Raw genomic sequence first — 16,192 nt, forward strand, 5'->3', positions numbered from 1 at the left:
CTAGGAAGAAAATTAACTCTATCCCTGCTGAAACCAGGACAAACATCTTTCTTCAGTATCATTCTAGGTTGCCTAGCAATTCATGTTAATCCCATTATTTTCAGTACCTCTTAAAAAGAAAACAATAGAGCCAAGAACTACACAATCCTATATATGTAAAACTAAAAAAAAAAAAAAAAAAGAAGTTGATCCTAACATTTAAGCCCAAAAATATCTAAACAAGTCACAGTCTCCTGATTTTTCCAATTTTTGAATTCCAGGAGAAAAAAAACCAAACTAACACTAGGCAAAAATAGATATTGCAATATATATATATAAAAACTCTGAAACCTGTGGCTGAAGATTTGATTTACTTTTTTCTCAAGTCTCAGTTAAGTGAAATATAAGCTATTTTTATCTGTCAATAATTTAGAAAATATGCAGAGAAAATGGATAGCACAAACTGGTCTTTGAAATACCCATTTATCTAGTTTGCAGAGTAAAGAAAAATATACGATTTTTCATTAGCAGTATATAGTAATGGTTTATAATTCTTAGGCTATAATCAAAGATTTATTTCAAAATATATGATTAAACTATGCTAAAGCAATGGGCAAGAATATAGAAATGTGTCAGTATAGTTGTTATAGCTGATACATATGATTTCAGGGTCTCAGAAATCTAGTAGCTCTAGCCCATAATAACTGGCATACAAATGGCTGCCAGAAAGACAGAGAAACATGCCATTTCTGGCTCATTTCTTTCATTCCTGATTGTCAATGCCATGTTATGCTTTTGCCTCTGATGTCAGGAAGCAAATAAGAAGTAAAAACAAAAAGAAGAATGAAAATGTTCAGAACTGCAGGAAGTAAAAAATTCCAGACATTTCTATATGTTTAATAAAGTGTGTGCATAAAAAACAGGGGAAAAAACAAGAAAAGCTTCATTTGCTGTTATGTGAAAACATGAGTAATGCAATACCACTTGACTGCTGCCAGGTTTTAATTTACACCAAAAATGCAAATGAATCTGGCTTTACTTAACGCAGTTTAAAATATGTGAATATTTTTTACACATGCACGATATTTCTGATGCTCAAAACACTGTGATATCATGCTGCATCCAGGAAGGTCTGAGGATAATGATTAAGATGAGTTTTCAGGTGGATGGTGACATTTCTGCTAATTTCATACATCTCTATATGTGTGTGTATATATGTTGACTCTAACCTCTAATGAAACTGCAGTTATACTAGATTTAGGGTTTCCTTCTCTATGCCTTGCTTTATATCTACGGTTAAGATGTTTCTGCCCCACAGCTCCCTACAAGTGTCCCATTTTGATAAAATTACTTCCCTTTCAGCTGGCAGAACAGATCCAGCAAGCCAGTTAGTTTGGGTTAAATCACCTACCAGGATTAGCCCCGTGACTTTATACTGAGATGGATTAGGTGGTTTTACACGGTCACTGACAGAACTCAAATTTTCAGAGGTTTTAATGCTCACTCATCCTCTCCTTCTAAACCTCTCATCCTCACTTATGTGTTAAGATAACATTGTGTGGACTTTCTTGCTTGCAAATTTCTGTTTTAAACAGCTGCTGGCTAATTTTTCTGTTACTGAACTTATAGCTCATCCCTTACCTCTCCCTGTCTCTTATATATTGACTCCATGGTCTTGTTGCAACTTGAGCTTAACGAAACTGAATGTAAACTCTTTTTCTCCCACACACTCTTGTCTTCCTCTCTCCTTGCCTGCCTGCAAAGAAAATGCTCCAATCCATCCTACTCAGATCTCTTTTTTACTTTTCCCTTTTTCTTGCCCAGCAAATTCAGGCCATTCCTTTTCATCTTCAGCACATGCCAGGGTCACCCTCTCCTCTACTTACTCTCTGCTAGGTTTGTCCCCCAGGCTTGTGTTCCATCACACTGGGATTTCTGCCCAATTTGCCTTTCTGGACTTTCTTATGGATGTATGCCAAATACTATTGCTCAGGCCATGATTTTTATTTGCTGATTTGAACTCTCTGATTTCACTACCTTGCTCAGCTGACCTCTCTCCTGGCATGGCCTCTCCGGTTCCCCATTTACTATAATAACCAATTTTGGCTTCTTTTAAGCATCTCAGTAACTCCGCATATTCTTATTGTCCCTTGCTGAGGTTCATTCTGATCCTTTCTTCCTTACATCACCATTCCTTGCCTCATCACCTGGTTTCATAGCTTCACCCATACTTGCCTCTGCCTTTTATTACACAACTGACAGTGTTAGTGCATCTTTGTGCTCATTTCAGAAAGTTCCCACCCTGTACCTATTTATGCCATTTTAATTCCAACCATATCTAGAAAGAATCTAATATGGAATCAAACAAGCTTTTTCTTCCTGTTTCATAAAGAAACCTTTCTTTCACTAAATTCTCTCTACATTTCTATCCTTTGGCCACCGTTCCTTTTGTTCTTGGAGAGGACCTAACAGGTCATGGAGGATAGTGTAAACAATACCATTATAAAGCAAAGACCTCTTCTGAGCACTTCTCTGAGGTAGTTCCAAACAAAACTAATTGATTCGGTCTGGTCCTCATTTAAAGGCCATTCTTTTGACATGTTCAAGTTTTTCCCTAAATTGCAATCCAAAGGAATAACAGGAAATCGTATAGACATACCCAAGGTACTAAGCTCAAGGCCCTCATTCAAGCTACCTAGATCAAGTACCTACAGAGTATAGCACAGGGGTATAAAGCACAGTCTGAACCAGGGCATGGAGTTTTCACAGAGTTTAAAGCAAGTTTCACATCCAAGATTTCATTCAATGCATGTGACACACAGAACCATGTGCACCCTAAGGATATTTAGCCCATGGCGTGTTCTGAATTCAATGAAATTTGTTGCAGGATTCAGATGCTACTAGATTATTTCATGTAAATTTGTAAGGCCTTTTCCACATTTAAAACATCTCATCTAGTTCAAAATTTAAGAAGTTATATTAAAATGAGTTACCTTTTCTTGATATTGTCGCCGTGAGGAATCCAGAGACTGAATGAGGGCAGTGGCATGACCAACAAACATGGCATAACAAGTAGCCCCCACGATCATACTCAACATGGTTATCCAGAGGTCGGACATGCTGACGGGGGCACGGGCTCCATAACCAATGCAGAGCATATGGCTCATGGCTTTGAAGAGTGCGTATGAGTACTGCTTTCCCCAGGAATCGTTCTGCAAGAAAAGAAACAAGTGACTGAGCCAGCAAGCAGCTGAAGGGAAAAATACATTTGTACCTGTATAGTGGGATCATAGATTACTGGCTCTGAAAGAGCAGTCCAGTAATTTATCAACTGTGCATGAGAAGACATATTCCTTATAAATTAATTGTTAGATAAAGCGCCAGAGATTTTGCCAGGTAGTACTTAGCACAGTGAGATGAAATAAAATTTACTATTTTTAATATATGATTGTATTCTTAAATGTGGATGTTAACCTAATTACAAGGAGACTAAAAGTCTATTTTATTTTACAGTCCATGGCAGACAGATTAAAGAGATGAGCATGCAGATTTATCAAGTGCAAGAAGGTAGTATTTTGTTTTAATATGCATGAACATACTCCTAGGGCCCCATTTCTTTCTTTTCAGAGTTGTCCGTTTTAACACACAACCACATTTCATCTTATCAGCTGTTTCACTTCCCAAGGAGAGAAAAAGCATTATTTGTTGTAATGTATGCTTATCGTGTTTTTCTTGTAATATTGTTTATACTAGAAGCATCTCAATTCAAAAGAAGTTTGTTTACTCTGCAATTGTAGCAAACCCATGTTCATAGCCACGATCTGTGAAACACAGCTCAAAGTAAAAGGTGAATACCTGGGTCCTGCATTTCTGATATGTAGCTACCCCTTCCCATTCTCTCTGGGAGATTAGAAGGACCAGACAGCTCACTCATGAGCTTTTAAAATTGCAAAGGTGGTGTCAGCATCCTCCCTTTAGCTTTACATAGAGACAGTCAAAGGGGTGGTTCCCAGAGAAAAGCAGACACTTTAACACATTCCAAAAAGCCCTAGGAGTCCTTGTCAGATTTCTCTATTTTCCTTGTTAAAGGAATGAAATAAGAACAGTTTTATAGCTGTTGATCATCCAGTGCCCAGGAAAACAAATGGTGCTTGGAGACACACAGCATACATGAGAAAACACAGTATTTACCACAAGGAACAGAGAATTTCAGAAATGAAGAAGGAAGAACTGGGATGACATTAGTAAGATTAAGCAGTTATCCAGTATAGTGTCAAATATACAGGACCAAAAATAATAATCCTGTTAACATAAACAAATCTCCAAATCAGCAGTAGCATTTATATATAAAATTTACATATGAAATATCAATATTTGTGTGTCTCTTCCACTCATACAAGCTTTGCTCAAATGCTCTTTTTTCTCAAAGAACTTCAGGCTTGCTCTCTTGCCATTTAAATACCAAGGTTACAAATTACTCTTGCACTTTTCATGCATTCAAATGCTTTTTCTAGACCCTATCAGAATAAATGGCTGTGGTGGGTCGACCCTGGCTGGGGACCAGGTGCCCACCAGAGCCACTCTATCACTCCCCTCATTCACCAGACAGGGGAGAAAAGGTATAACAAAAAGCTTGTGGGTCGAGATAAGGACAGGGAGAGATCACTCTCTAATTATCGTCACGAGCAAAACAGACCAAACTTAGAGAGGTGTCCTGGTTTCAGCTGAGAGGGTTCATTTTTATTTTTTTTTTTTCTTTTTCACAGTAGCTAGTATGGGGCTATGTTTTGGATTTGTGCTGGAAATAACACTGATAATATAGAGATGTTTTTGTTAGGTGGACCTGTTGTTGAGCAGTGCTTACACAGAGCCAAGGCCTTTTCTGCTTCTCGCACCGCCTTGCCAGTGGGACGGCTGGGGGTGCACAAGGAGTTGGGAGGGGACATAGACAGTACAGGTGGCCCAAACTAGCCAAAGGGGGTATTCCATACCATGGGACATCATGCTCAGCATAAAAGGGGGGCTAGCTGGGGAGGGGCGGTAGCAGCTCCAGGACGCGTGGCTCGGGGACATTCCGGTTTCGGGACAGGTCTGAGCATGCGGTCTGAGTTGTACGGTCCTCAGGTGAGAAATTGCATTCTGTATCACCAGTTTTGTATACACTGTTAAGTACTGTTTTGTTTTATTTTGTCTTCCCCTCTCCCTTTGCTATCCTAGTAAACTGTCCTTATACCAACCCACCAGGTCTTGTCTTTTCCTTCCCATTCTCCTCCCCATCCCACTGGGGGGAGGGAGTGAACGAGCAGCTGCGTGGTGCTCAGCTGCCGGCTGGGGTAAAACCACGACAGTCCTTTTTGGCGCCCAACGTGGGGCTCGAAGGGTTGAGATAACGACAGATCTGCCCCGAGTGTGTTAAAACAAAGTTGTTATAAGTATTTATTGTATTATTTTAAGCAGCCGGTGGTCACAATGGTGTTTTATTTCTTCACGTGGCTGTGGTATCTAAACCCCTACTTGCTGTATGCATTCCTTGCAATGCTGCTGTTTATCACCTCTGGGAGAGGGGTCCAGGTTCTCATGTTGCTGTACTGTGTGATATCAACTTATGATATGATAACATCAATGATTATGAGTTTAATTTGGTACTTGTATTGGGTTTTGCTGTCATGCCCATACCTTGGATATCTCTTTGAATCGATTAATAATCGCACTCAATCTACAGGGAAGACAGAGGGGGATGCTTACTCCTGCTCTTTCATTCCCCTTTTTCCCTATAGGCTAGTTGCAGCAGCTTTTGAAAATTTTGATTATTCTTGGGATGTTCAAACCATTGTGTTCATATTATTATGTCTCCTGAATGTGTTTCAAGTTTTGTTCAAGGTTGCAAAAAGATGTTTTAAGAATACCACTCAGACACCTGCCCCGAGGCTGAATAGTCAGGGCTGGCATGGCATGTGGGAGTGTGTGGGCAGGTATCTAGAGAACTTCTCACCCCCAATGTTTTGGAACTTCACCCCCGAACAACTACAGAACCCTGAGAAAGTGATAGAATATTTGAAGGGAAAATGCTGTGGCTATTCCAAGGAGGCACAACTTCCTGCACTGTGTTGGGCCCTGGCCACAGTCTACCAAACACTGCTCGATAGTAGGCAGCGTCCTCAGGGGGAAGAGAGGGAAAACAGACCCACTGACACTGCAGCTACCCCAGCCCCCACAACAGGCATGGCAGCTACCTCAACCCCCACGGCTACTCCAGACTCCACGATAGGCACCGCAGCAACCCCAACCCCCGTGGCTACTCCAGACCCCACACCAGGCATGACAGCTACCCCAACCCCCACGGCTGCCCCAGCCTCCGTAACAGACACTGTGGCTACTCAAACCCCCGTGACAGGCACAGCGGCTACCCCAACCCCTGTGGCTACCCGAATCCCTGCAACAGACACTGTAGCTACTCAAACCCTTGTGACAGGGACTGAAGGTGAACCAGAAAACCAACCAGTACCAGTATCAGTCGCCCCTATACAGAAGAAGAAATACACAAAGAAATCAGTTCGCTTAGTGAAGGATGATGATGAACCAGGACCATCACAGGAGGAAGAGCCAGAACCAGAGGTAATCACTCGATCCCTGTCCCAGAGTGAGCTGCGAGATATGAGAAAAGATTTCAGCCGCCGTCCAGGTGAGCACATCATTACCTGGCTGCTCCGATGCTGGGATAATGGGGCCAGTAGCCTGGAATTAGACAGCAGGGAGGCCAAACAGTTGGGATCCCTGTCCAAGGAAGGGGGCATTGACAAGGCAATTGGGAAAAAGACACAAGCCCTCAGCCTCTGGAGGCGACTCCTGTCAAGTGTGAAGGAAAGGTATCCTTTCAGTGAAGGTGTTGTATGTTGGCCAAGCAAGTGGACCACCATGGAGCGAGGTATCCAGTACCTGAGGGAATTAGCCGTGCGGGAGTTGGTTTATTATGACCCAGACAATGTGCAGTTACCCACAGACCCAGATGAAGTCCAGTGCACATGACCCATGTGGCGGAAGTTTGTGCGAAGTGCACCATCATCGTACGCCAACTCCCTAGCAGTAATGGACTGGAAACCTGAAGAGGCACCCACAGTGGATGAAGTGGCTGGCCGACTCTGTCAGTATGAAGAAAGTCTCTCTTCCTCCCTCATTTCGGCTGTGGAGAAACTGTCCCGGGAGTTCCAGCAACTTAGAGAGGATATGTCTTTTTCCCCACCTGTATGGACCAGTGTTTCGGCTATCCAGAGCAAGCATTTCTCTGTTCAAGAGAGAGGATATAGAGGGTACACACCACGAGGCACCCTGTGGTTTTACCTGTGTGACCATGGAGAGGACATGAGGAAATGGGATGGAAAGCCTACCTCAATGCTACAGGCACGAGTACATGAGCTGCAAAGTAAAACAGGCACAAAAGGGAATTCTTCCAGGAAAAATGCCGCTCCAGTTTCCAGTGGGCAGTTCCCCAGAGCGAGTGGAAGGCCTACATGTCAAGAGGTGCATCCACAGCAAGGGTACTGCGCATGCCCACAACAAGAGGGTCACCCAGTGGACACGGGTGCAAGACCACTGATGACCACCAGAGACCCTTGAGGACCACCGACTCAAATCACTGAGCATGCGTGACGGGGAGGAGAATATGGAAATGGATTCCAAGAAATGATTATCATAGGACTGCCTTTTCTGAGAAAGATGATGAATATGTATGTTTTGATCCTACATAACCTGTGTGTTGGTGATCACCTGGCATGCACGTTGGGTGGAGCTATCCCCCGTGCATCCAGCGCTGCAATAAAGAATGCCCGCCTTTTAACACTACATTGGTGTTACGAGGTTTATTCCCGGATTTCAGTGACAGTATGCCACAATTGATATAGCTAATGCATTTTTCTCGATCCCTTTGGCAGCAGAGTGCAGGCCGCAGTTTGCCTTCACTTGGAGGGGCATCCAGTACACCTGGAATCGACTGCCCCAGGGGTGGAAACACAGCCCCACCATTTGCCATGGACTGATCCAGAGTGCATTGGAATGGGGTGAAGCTCCAGAACATTTGCAATACATTGATGACATCATCGTATGGGGCAGCACGGCAGAAGAAGTTGTTGAGAAAGGGAAGAAAATCCAAATCCTTCTGAAAGCTGGTTTTGCCATAAAGCGAAGTAAGGTCAAGGGACCTGCACAGGAGATTCAGTTTTTAGGAATAAAATGGCAAGATGGGCGACATCAGATCCCAATGGATGGGATTAACAAAATAGCAGCCATGTCTCCACCAACCAATAAAAAGGAGACACAAGCTTTTCTAGGCGTTGTGGGTTTCTGGCGGATGCACATTCCGAATTACAGTCTGATAGTAAGCCCTCTCTACCATGTAACCCGGAAGAACGATTTTGAATGGGGCCCTGAGAAACAACAAGCCTTTGAACAAATTAAACAAGAAATAGTTCATGCGGTGGCCCTTGGGCCAGTCCAGGCAGGACCAGATGTAAAGAATGTGCTGTACACTGCAGCCGGGGAGAATGGCCCTACCTGGAGTCTCTGGCAGAAAACACCAGGGGAGACTTGAGGTCGACCCCTGGGGTTTTGGAGCCGGGGATACAGGGGATCCGAGGCCCGCTACACTCCAACGGAAAAGGAGATATTGGCAGCCTACGAAGGGGTTCGAGCTGCTTCAGAAGTGATTGGCACTGAAGCACAGCTCCTCCTGGCACCTCGACTGCCAGTGCTGGACTGGATGTTCAAAAAGAGGGCCCCCTCTGCACACCATGCAACCAATGCTACATGGAGTAAGTGGGTTGCACTGATCACACAACGGGCTCGAATAGGAAGCCCCAATCGTCCAGGGATTCTGGAAGTGATCACAGACTGGCCAGAAGGGAAAGACTTTGGAATGTCACCAGAGGAGGAGGTGACACGTGCTGAAGAAGCCCCACCGTATAATAAACTACCAGAAGATGAGAAGCCATATGCCCTGTTCACTGATGAGTCCTGTCGCATCGTGGGAAAGCATCGAAGGTGGAAGGCCGCTGTATGGAGTCCTACACGGCGAGTTGCAGAAGCTGCTGAAGGAGAAGGTGAATCGAGCCAGTTTGCAGAGGTGAAAGCCATCCAGCTGGCTTTAGATATTGCTGAAAGAGAAAAGTGGCCGATGCTTTACCTCTATACTGGCTCATGGATGGTGGCCAATGCCTTGTGGGGGTGGTTACAGCAGTGGAAGCGGAGCAACTGGCAGCGCAGAGGCAAACCCATCTGGGCTGCCGAATTTTTGCAAGATATTGCTGCTTGGCTAGAGAAGCTTGTTGTGAAAGTGCGTCATGTGGATGCCCACGTACCCAAGAGTCGGGCTACTGAGGAACATCAAAACAACCAGCAGGTGGATCAGGCTGCTCAGATTGAGGTGGCTCAGGTGGATTTGGACTGGCTCGCTGGGCCCATGACACTTCAGGCCATCAAGGAAGAGACGCGACATATAGATGGGCTCGTGACTGAGGGGTGGACTTGACCATGGATGCTATCTCACAGGTTATCCATGAATGTGAAACATGCACTGCCATTAAGCAGGCCAAGCTGGTAAAGCCTGTCTGGTATGGAGGACGATGCCTGAAATATAAATACGGGGAGGCATGGCAGATTGATTACATCACACTCCCACAAAGCCGCCAAGGCAAGCGCTATGTTCTTACAATGGTGGAAGCAACCACCGGATGGCTGGAAACATCTTCCGTACCTCACACCACTACCCGGAACACTATCCTTGGCCTTGAAAAGCAAGTCCTGTGGCGACATGGCACCCCAGAAAGAATAGAATCAGACAATGGGACTCATTTTCGGAACAACCTCATAGACACCTGGGCCAAAGAGCATGGCATTGAGTGGGTGTATCACATCCCCTACCATGCACCAGCCTCTGGGAAAGTTGAAAGGTACAATGGACTGCTAAAGACTACCCTGAGAGCAATGGGTAGTGGGACTTTCAAACATTGGGACACACATTTAGCAAAGGCCCCCTGGTTAGTTAATACTAGGGGGTCTACCAGTCAAGCTGGCCCTGCACAATCAAAACTTCCACAGCCTGCAGAAGGAGATAAAGTTCCTGTAGTGCGCATGAAGAATATGTTAGGGAAGACAGTCTGGGTTAGCCCTGCTTCAGGCAAAGGCAAACCCATCTGTGGGATTGCTTTTGCTCAAGGACCTGGGTGCACCTGGTGGGTGATGCGGAAGGATGGGTGACGTGGTTTAGCCCCAGCCGGCAGCTAAGTGCCACGCGCCACTCGCTCACTCCTCCCCTGGCAGGATGTGGAGGAGAACGGAAAAAACAATGGCAAAGCCTGGAGGGTTGGGATAAGGGCAGTTTACTGGGACAGCAAGGGAGAGGGAAACAATCAGCAACAGTGCTGATAACAGATATTCACAATGGGTGATAACAGAGAACGATTTACCGATCTGAGGACCGACCGACCAGACGCTCGACCCCTCCTGGAGCCACGCCGACACGCCGAACCCGCCCCTGCCCGACTAGCCCCCTTTTATGGTGAGCATGATGTCACATGGTATGGAATAGCGCCCGGCCAGCTTGGCTCACCTGTCCTGGATCCTTGGGAAATTAACCCTATCCTTGCCAGAACCAGGACATTATCCACCCCTTATTCCATACCATCTACGTCATGCCCAGATTATTTTACAGAACTCATTGCCTTACTCTATGGGCTATTGCTCTAAAATGTCTGTCGAGTTCATTTAGTCCATGGTTTTGGGTTCCATCTGCCATTACAGTCTCTCAGAGCAGGAGCAAAGGTGCGTGCTGCTGGATGGTTGCACGCTGCATCCGGAGTCTTCACAGCCGATGTATCTGGTATGGTCCGTGCTCACAGTCTGGATGCCAAAGATGTGATTTTTCGATGAAGTTTCTGGGCATCACTTGAAGTCAGTTCTAGTTCCATCATCGTGGCACTTTGTTCAGTTTCAAAGTCCATCCTTCATTAGTTTTGGGTGATTCTTATGGTCATACCATTGATACAGTATATCGCTATTAACATCATGCAATTTAATTTATGGGCTATTTTCACCCAAAACCAAATCCCCTTGGGGTACACACCAGACTTCCCCATCTTTTCTCATCACCCACCAAGTGCACCCTGGTCCCTGAGCAAAAGCAATCCCGCAGATGGGCTTGCCTTTGCCTGAAGCAGGGATAACCCAGACTGTTTTACCCAACATATTTTTCATGCGCATTACAGGAACTTTATCCCCTTCTACTGGGCGTGGGAATTTTGATTGGGCAGGGCCAGCTCGATTGGCAGATCCCCTAGTGTTAACTAACCAGGTGGCCTTTGCTAAATGTGTGTCCCAGTGTTTGAGGGTCCCACCACCCATTGCCCTCAGGGTGGTTTTTAGCAGTCCATTGCACCTTTCAACTTTCCCAGAGGCTGGCGCATGGTAGGGGATGTGATACACCCACTCAATGCCATGCTCTTTGGCCCAGGTGTCTATGAGGTTGTTCCGAAAATGAGTCCCGTTGTCTGACTCAATTCTCTCTGGGGTGCCATGTCGCCACAGGACTTGCTTTTCAAGACCCAGAATAGTGTTCCGGGCAGTGGCATGGGGCACAGGATATGTTTCCAGCCACCCAGTGGTTGCTTCCACCATTGTAAGAACATAACACTTGCCTTGGCGGCTTTGTGGGAGTGTGATGTAGTCGATTTGGCATACTTCCTCATATTTATATTTCAGCCATCGGCCTCCATACCACAGAGGCTTTACCCGCTTGGCTTCCTTGATTGCGGCGCACGTTTCACATTGATGGATGACCTGTGAGATGGCGTCCATGCTCAAGTCCACCCCTCGATCACGGGCCCATCTATATGTCGCATCTCTTCCTTGATGACCTGAGGTGTCATGGGCCCACCATGAGCTAGAAATAATTCACCCTTACGCTGCCAGTCCAAATCCACCTGAGCCACTTCAATCTTGGCAGCCTGATCTACCTGCTGCTTGTTCTGATGTTCCTCGGTGGCCCGACTCTTGGGTACGTGGGCATCTACATGACGTACCTTTACAACCAGCTTCTCTAGCCGGGCAGCAATATCTTGCCACAGTGGGGCAGCCCAGATGGATTTGCCTCTGCGCTGCCAGTTGCTCCGCTTCCACTGCTGTAACCACCCCCACAGGGCATTGGCCACCATCCATGAGCCAGTATAGAGGTACAGCATTGGCCACGTTTCTCTTCCAGCAATATCTAAAGCCAGCTGGATGGCTTTCACCTCTGCAAACTGGCTCGATTCACCTTCTCCTTCAGCAGCTTCTGCAACTCGCCGTGTAGGACTCCATACAGCGGCCTTCCACCTTCGATGCTTTCCCACGATGCGACAGGACCTATCAGTGAACAGGGCATATGGCTTCTCATCTTCTGGCAGTTTATTATACCGTGGGACTTCCTCAGCGCATGTCACCTCCTCCTCTGGCCATATTCCAAAATCTTTCCCTTCTGGCCAGTCTGTGATCACTTCCAGAATTCCTGGATGATTGGGGTTTCCCATTCTAGCCCGTTGTGTGATCAGTGCAACCCACTTACTCCACGTAGCATCAGTTGCATGATGTGTAGAATGAGCCCTCTCTTTGAACATCCAGCCCAGCACTGGCAGTCGGGGTGCCAGGAGGAACTGTGCTTCAGTGCCAATCACCTCTGAAGCAGCTCGAACCCCTTCATAGGCTGCCCATATCTCCTTTTCCGTTGGAATGTGGCGGGCCTCGGATCCCCTGTATCCCCGGCTCCAAAACCCCAGGGGTCGACCTCGAGTCTCCCCTGGTGCTTTCTGCCAGAGACTCCAGGTAGGGCCATTCTCCCCGGCTGCGGTGTACAGTACATTTTTTACATCTGGTCCTGCCCGGACTGGCCCAAGAGCTACGGCATGAACTATTTCTTGTTTAATTTGTTCAAAAGCTTGTCCTTGCTCAGGGCCCCATTTGAAATCATTCTTCTTCCGGGTTACATGGTAGAGAGGGCTTACTATCAAACTGTGATTCGGAATGTGCATTCGCCAGAAACCCACAACACCTAAGAAGGCCTGTGTCTCCTTTTTGCTGGTTGGTGGGGACATGGCTGCTATTTTGTTGATAATATCTATAGGGATTTGACGCCAACCATCATGCCACCTTATTCCTAAAAATTGGATTTCCTGCGCAGGCCCCTTGACCTTACTTCGTTTTATGGCAAAGCCAGCCTGCAGCAGGATTTGGATTATTTTCTTCCCTTTCTCAGAAACTTCCTCTGCTGCTCTGTTGCCCCATACAATGATGTCATCAATGTATTGCAAGTGCTCTGGGGCTTCACCCTTTTCCAGTGCAGTCTGGATCAGTTCATGGCAGATGGTGGGGCTGTGTTTCCACCCCTGGGGCAGTCGGTTCCAGGTGTACTGGATGCTTCTCCAAGTGAAGGCAAACTGTGGACTGCACTCTGCTGCCAAAGGGATCGAGAAAAATGCATTAGCTATATCAATTGTGGCATACCATTTGGCTGCCTTTGACTCCAGTTCATATTGAAGTTCCAGCATGTCTGGCACGGCAGCACTCATGGGCGGTGTGACTTCATTCAGGCCATGATAGTCTACCATCAGCCTCCACTCTCCATTGGACTTCCGCACTGGCCATAGGGGACTGTTAAAGGGTGAGGGGGTTCTGCTGATCACTCCCTGACCCTCCAGTTGATGAATCAGCTTGTGGATGGGAACCAGGGAGTCTCTGTTGGTGCGGTATTGCCGCCGGTGCACAGTTGTAGTAGCAATCGGCACCTGTTGCTCTTCAACCTTCAGCAACCCCACAACAGAAGGGTCCTCCGAGAGACCAGGCAAACTAGACAATGGTTCAATTTCCTCCGCTTCTAAGGCAGCTATTCCAAAAGCCCACCGGTAGTCTTTTGGGTCTTTGAAATACCCTTTCCGGAGGTAGTCTATGCCCAGGATGCATGGAGCCTCCGGCCCAGTCACAATGGGGGGCTTTTGCCACTCATTCCCAGTTAGACTTGCTTCAGCCTCCAACAGAGTCAACTGTTGGGATCCCCCCATCACACCAGAAATAGAGATGGGTTCCACCCCTTCATAGTTTGATGGCATTAGGGTACACTGTGCACCCGTGTCCACTAGGGCCTTGTACTCCTGCGGGTCCGATGTGCCAGGCCATCGGATCCACACAGTCCAATAAACCCTATTTGCCCTTTCCTCCACCTGGCTGGAGGCAGGGCCCCTCTAATCCTGCTCATCATAGTCACTACTCACCTCTTGCAGAAAGGACTTAGAAGTCCCTTCAAGAGGATCAGAAGTGCGATCTGGCCTTTCACTTGGTCTGGGGGGCTGCCCGGTGGAAACTGGAGCAGCATTCTTTCTGGAAGAGTCCCTTTGTACAGCTGTCTTGCCTTGCAGCTCATGTACGCGTGCCCGCAGGGTTGAGGTGGGCTTCCCATCCCATTTCCTCATGTCTTCTCCGTGGTCACGCAGGAAAAACCACAGGATACCTCGTGGTGTGTATGCTCTATATCCCCTCTCTGGAGCAGAAAAACGCTTACTCCTAACAGCTGAAATGCGGGTCTGTACAGGTGGGGAGTAAGATATATCCTCTTTGAGTTGCCGGACATCCTGAGACAGTTTCTCCACAGCCGAGACTAGGGAGGAGGAAAGGCTCTCTTCATATTGCCGGAGTCGGCCAGCCACTTCGTCCACCGTGGGTGCCTCTTCACTTTTCCAGTCGATTACTGCCAGTGAGTTGGCGTACGATGATGGTGCCACTTCGCACAAATTTTCGCCACATGGCTCGGGTACAGTGGACTTCATTGGGGTCTGTGGGCAACTGTGCATTGTCCGGATCATAATAAACCATCTCCCGCACAGCTAATTCCCTCAGATATTGAATACCTCTCTCCATAGTGGTCCACTTGCCTGGCCGACATACGACATCTTCGCTGAAAGGATACCTTTCCCTCACACTTGACAGGAGTCGCCTCCAGAGGCTGAGGGCCTGTGCCTTCTTCCCAATTGCTTTGTCTATGCCCCCTTCCCTAGACAAGGATCCTAGCTGCTTGGCCTCCCTGCCCTCCAGTTCCAGGCTACTGGCCCCGTTATCCCAGCAGCGGAGCAGCCAGGTAATAATATGCTCCCCTGGAAAGCGGCTGAAATCTTTCCGCATATCTCGCAGCTCCCTCAGGGACAGGGATCGAGTAATCACTTCTGGTTCTGGCTCCTCTTCTTGTTGTTCTCGTGATGGTCCCGGTTCATCATCATCTCTCACTAAGCAAACTGATTTCCTTGTGTATTTCTTTTTGTGTATAGGGGCGACTGATACTGGTATGGGTTGATCTTTTAGCTCGGCTACAGTGCCTGTTGCTGGGGTTTGGGCAGCTGCAGTGCCTGTGGGTCCGCTCTCTCCCTCTGGATGGTGCTGTCTACTATCAAGCAGTGTTTGATAGATTGTGGCCAGGGCCCAGCACAGCGCAGTAAGTTGTGTCTCCTTAGAATCCCCACAGCATTTTCCTTTCAAATATTCTACCATTTTATCAGGGTCTTGCAATTGTTCGGGAGTGAAGCTCCAAACCACTGGGGGTGAAAAGGTCTCTAGATACCCACCCATACTCTCCCACATGCCATGCCAGCCCTGACTATTCAGCCTTGGGGAAGATCCCTGGGTGGTACTCTTGAAACAATTTTTTGCTAACCCTGAACAGGAGTGGGAAAACATTCAGGAGACCTAGCAATAGGAATATACTGGCCTGAACATTCCAAGGGTATTCAAAATACTCAAAAATTGTTGTAACCAACCAAAAGGGAAAAGAGGAGGTGAAAGAGTGGGAGAAGGTATCCCTGCCTGTCTTCCCAATAGATTGGGTCCAATTATTAATCAATTCTGAAAGATATTGACTGAGGTAGGGGCCTGACCGAAATGCTACATACACATACCAGCTCAGACCCATGACTGTCAATGATATCTTATCATAAGTCATTATCACACAATACAACAACATGAGAACAGGAACCCCTCTCCCAGAGGTGATAAACAGCACCACAGGGATTGCATAGAGTAAACACGGGTTTACAAACCAGAGCCATGTGACCAAACAGAACATCATTATGACCAGCGAATGTTTCAATAACATTATAAATGCTTATAACAACTTTGTTTTAACACACTTGGGTCAGACTTGCCGTTATCA

The 16,192-nt window shown here is 46.8% G+C and overlaps 1 protein-coding gene and 1 long non-coding RNA gene across 2 annotated transcripts in view; both read right to left on the reverse strand.

Moving 5' to 3' along the window:
• LOC142599235 (uncharacterized) overlaps positions 1-16,192 on the reverse strand; it is a 911,312-nt gene that overhangs the window by 139,088 nt on the left and 756,032 nt on the right. The gene's annotated exons all lie outside the window — the stretch shown is intronic.
• LOC142599159 (potassium/sodium hyperpolarization-activated cyclic nucleotide-gated channel 1-like) overlaps positions 1-16,192 on the reverse strand; it is a 308,414-nt gene that overhangs the window by 95,601 nt on the left and 196,621 nt on the right. The window contains exon 4 of the mRNA XM_075738902.1: positions 2,973-3,191. Coding sequence (XP_075595017.1) covers positions 2,973-3,191 — 219 coding nt within the window. The remainder of the gene's footprint in view (positions 1-2,972; positions 3,192-16,192) is intronic.

The sequence above is a fragment of the Balearica regulorum genome, chromosome W (genome assembly GCF_011004875.1).
Source record: "Balearica regulorum gibbericeps isolate bBalReg1 chromosome W, bBalReg1.pri, whole genome shotgun sequence".
Lineage (NCBI taxonomy): Eukaryota > Metazoa > Chordata > Aves > Gruiformes > Gruidae > Balearica > Balearica regulorum.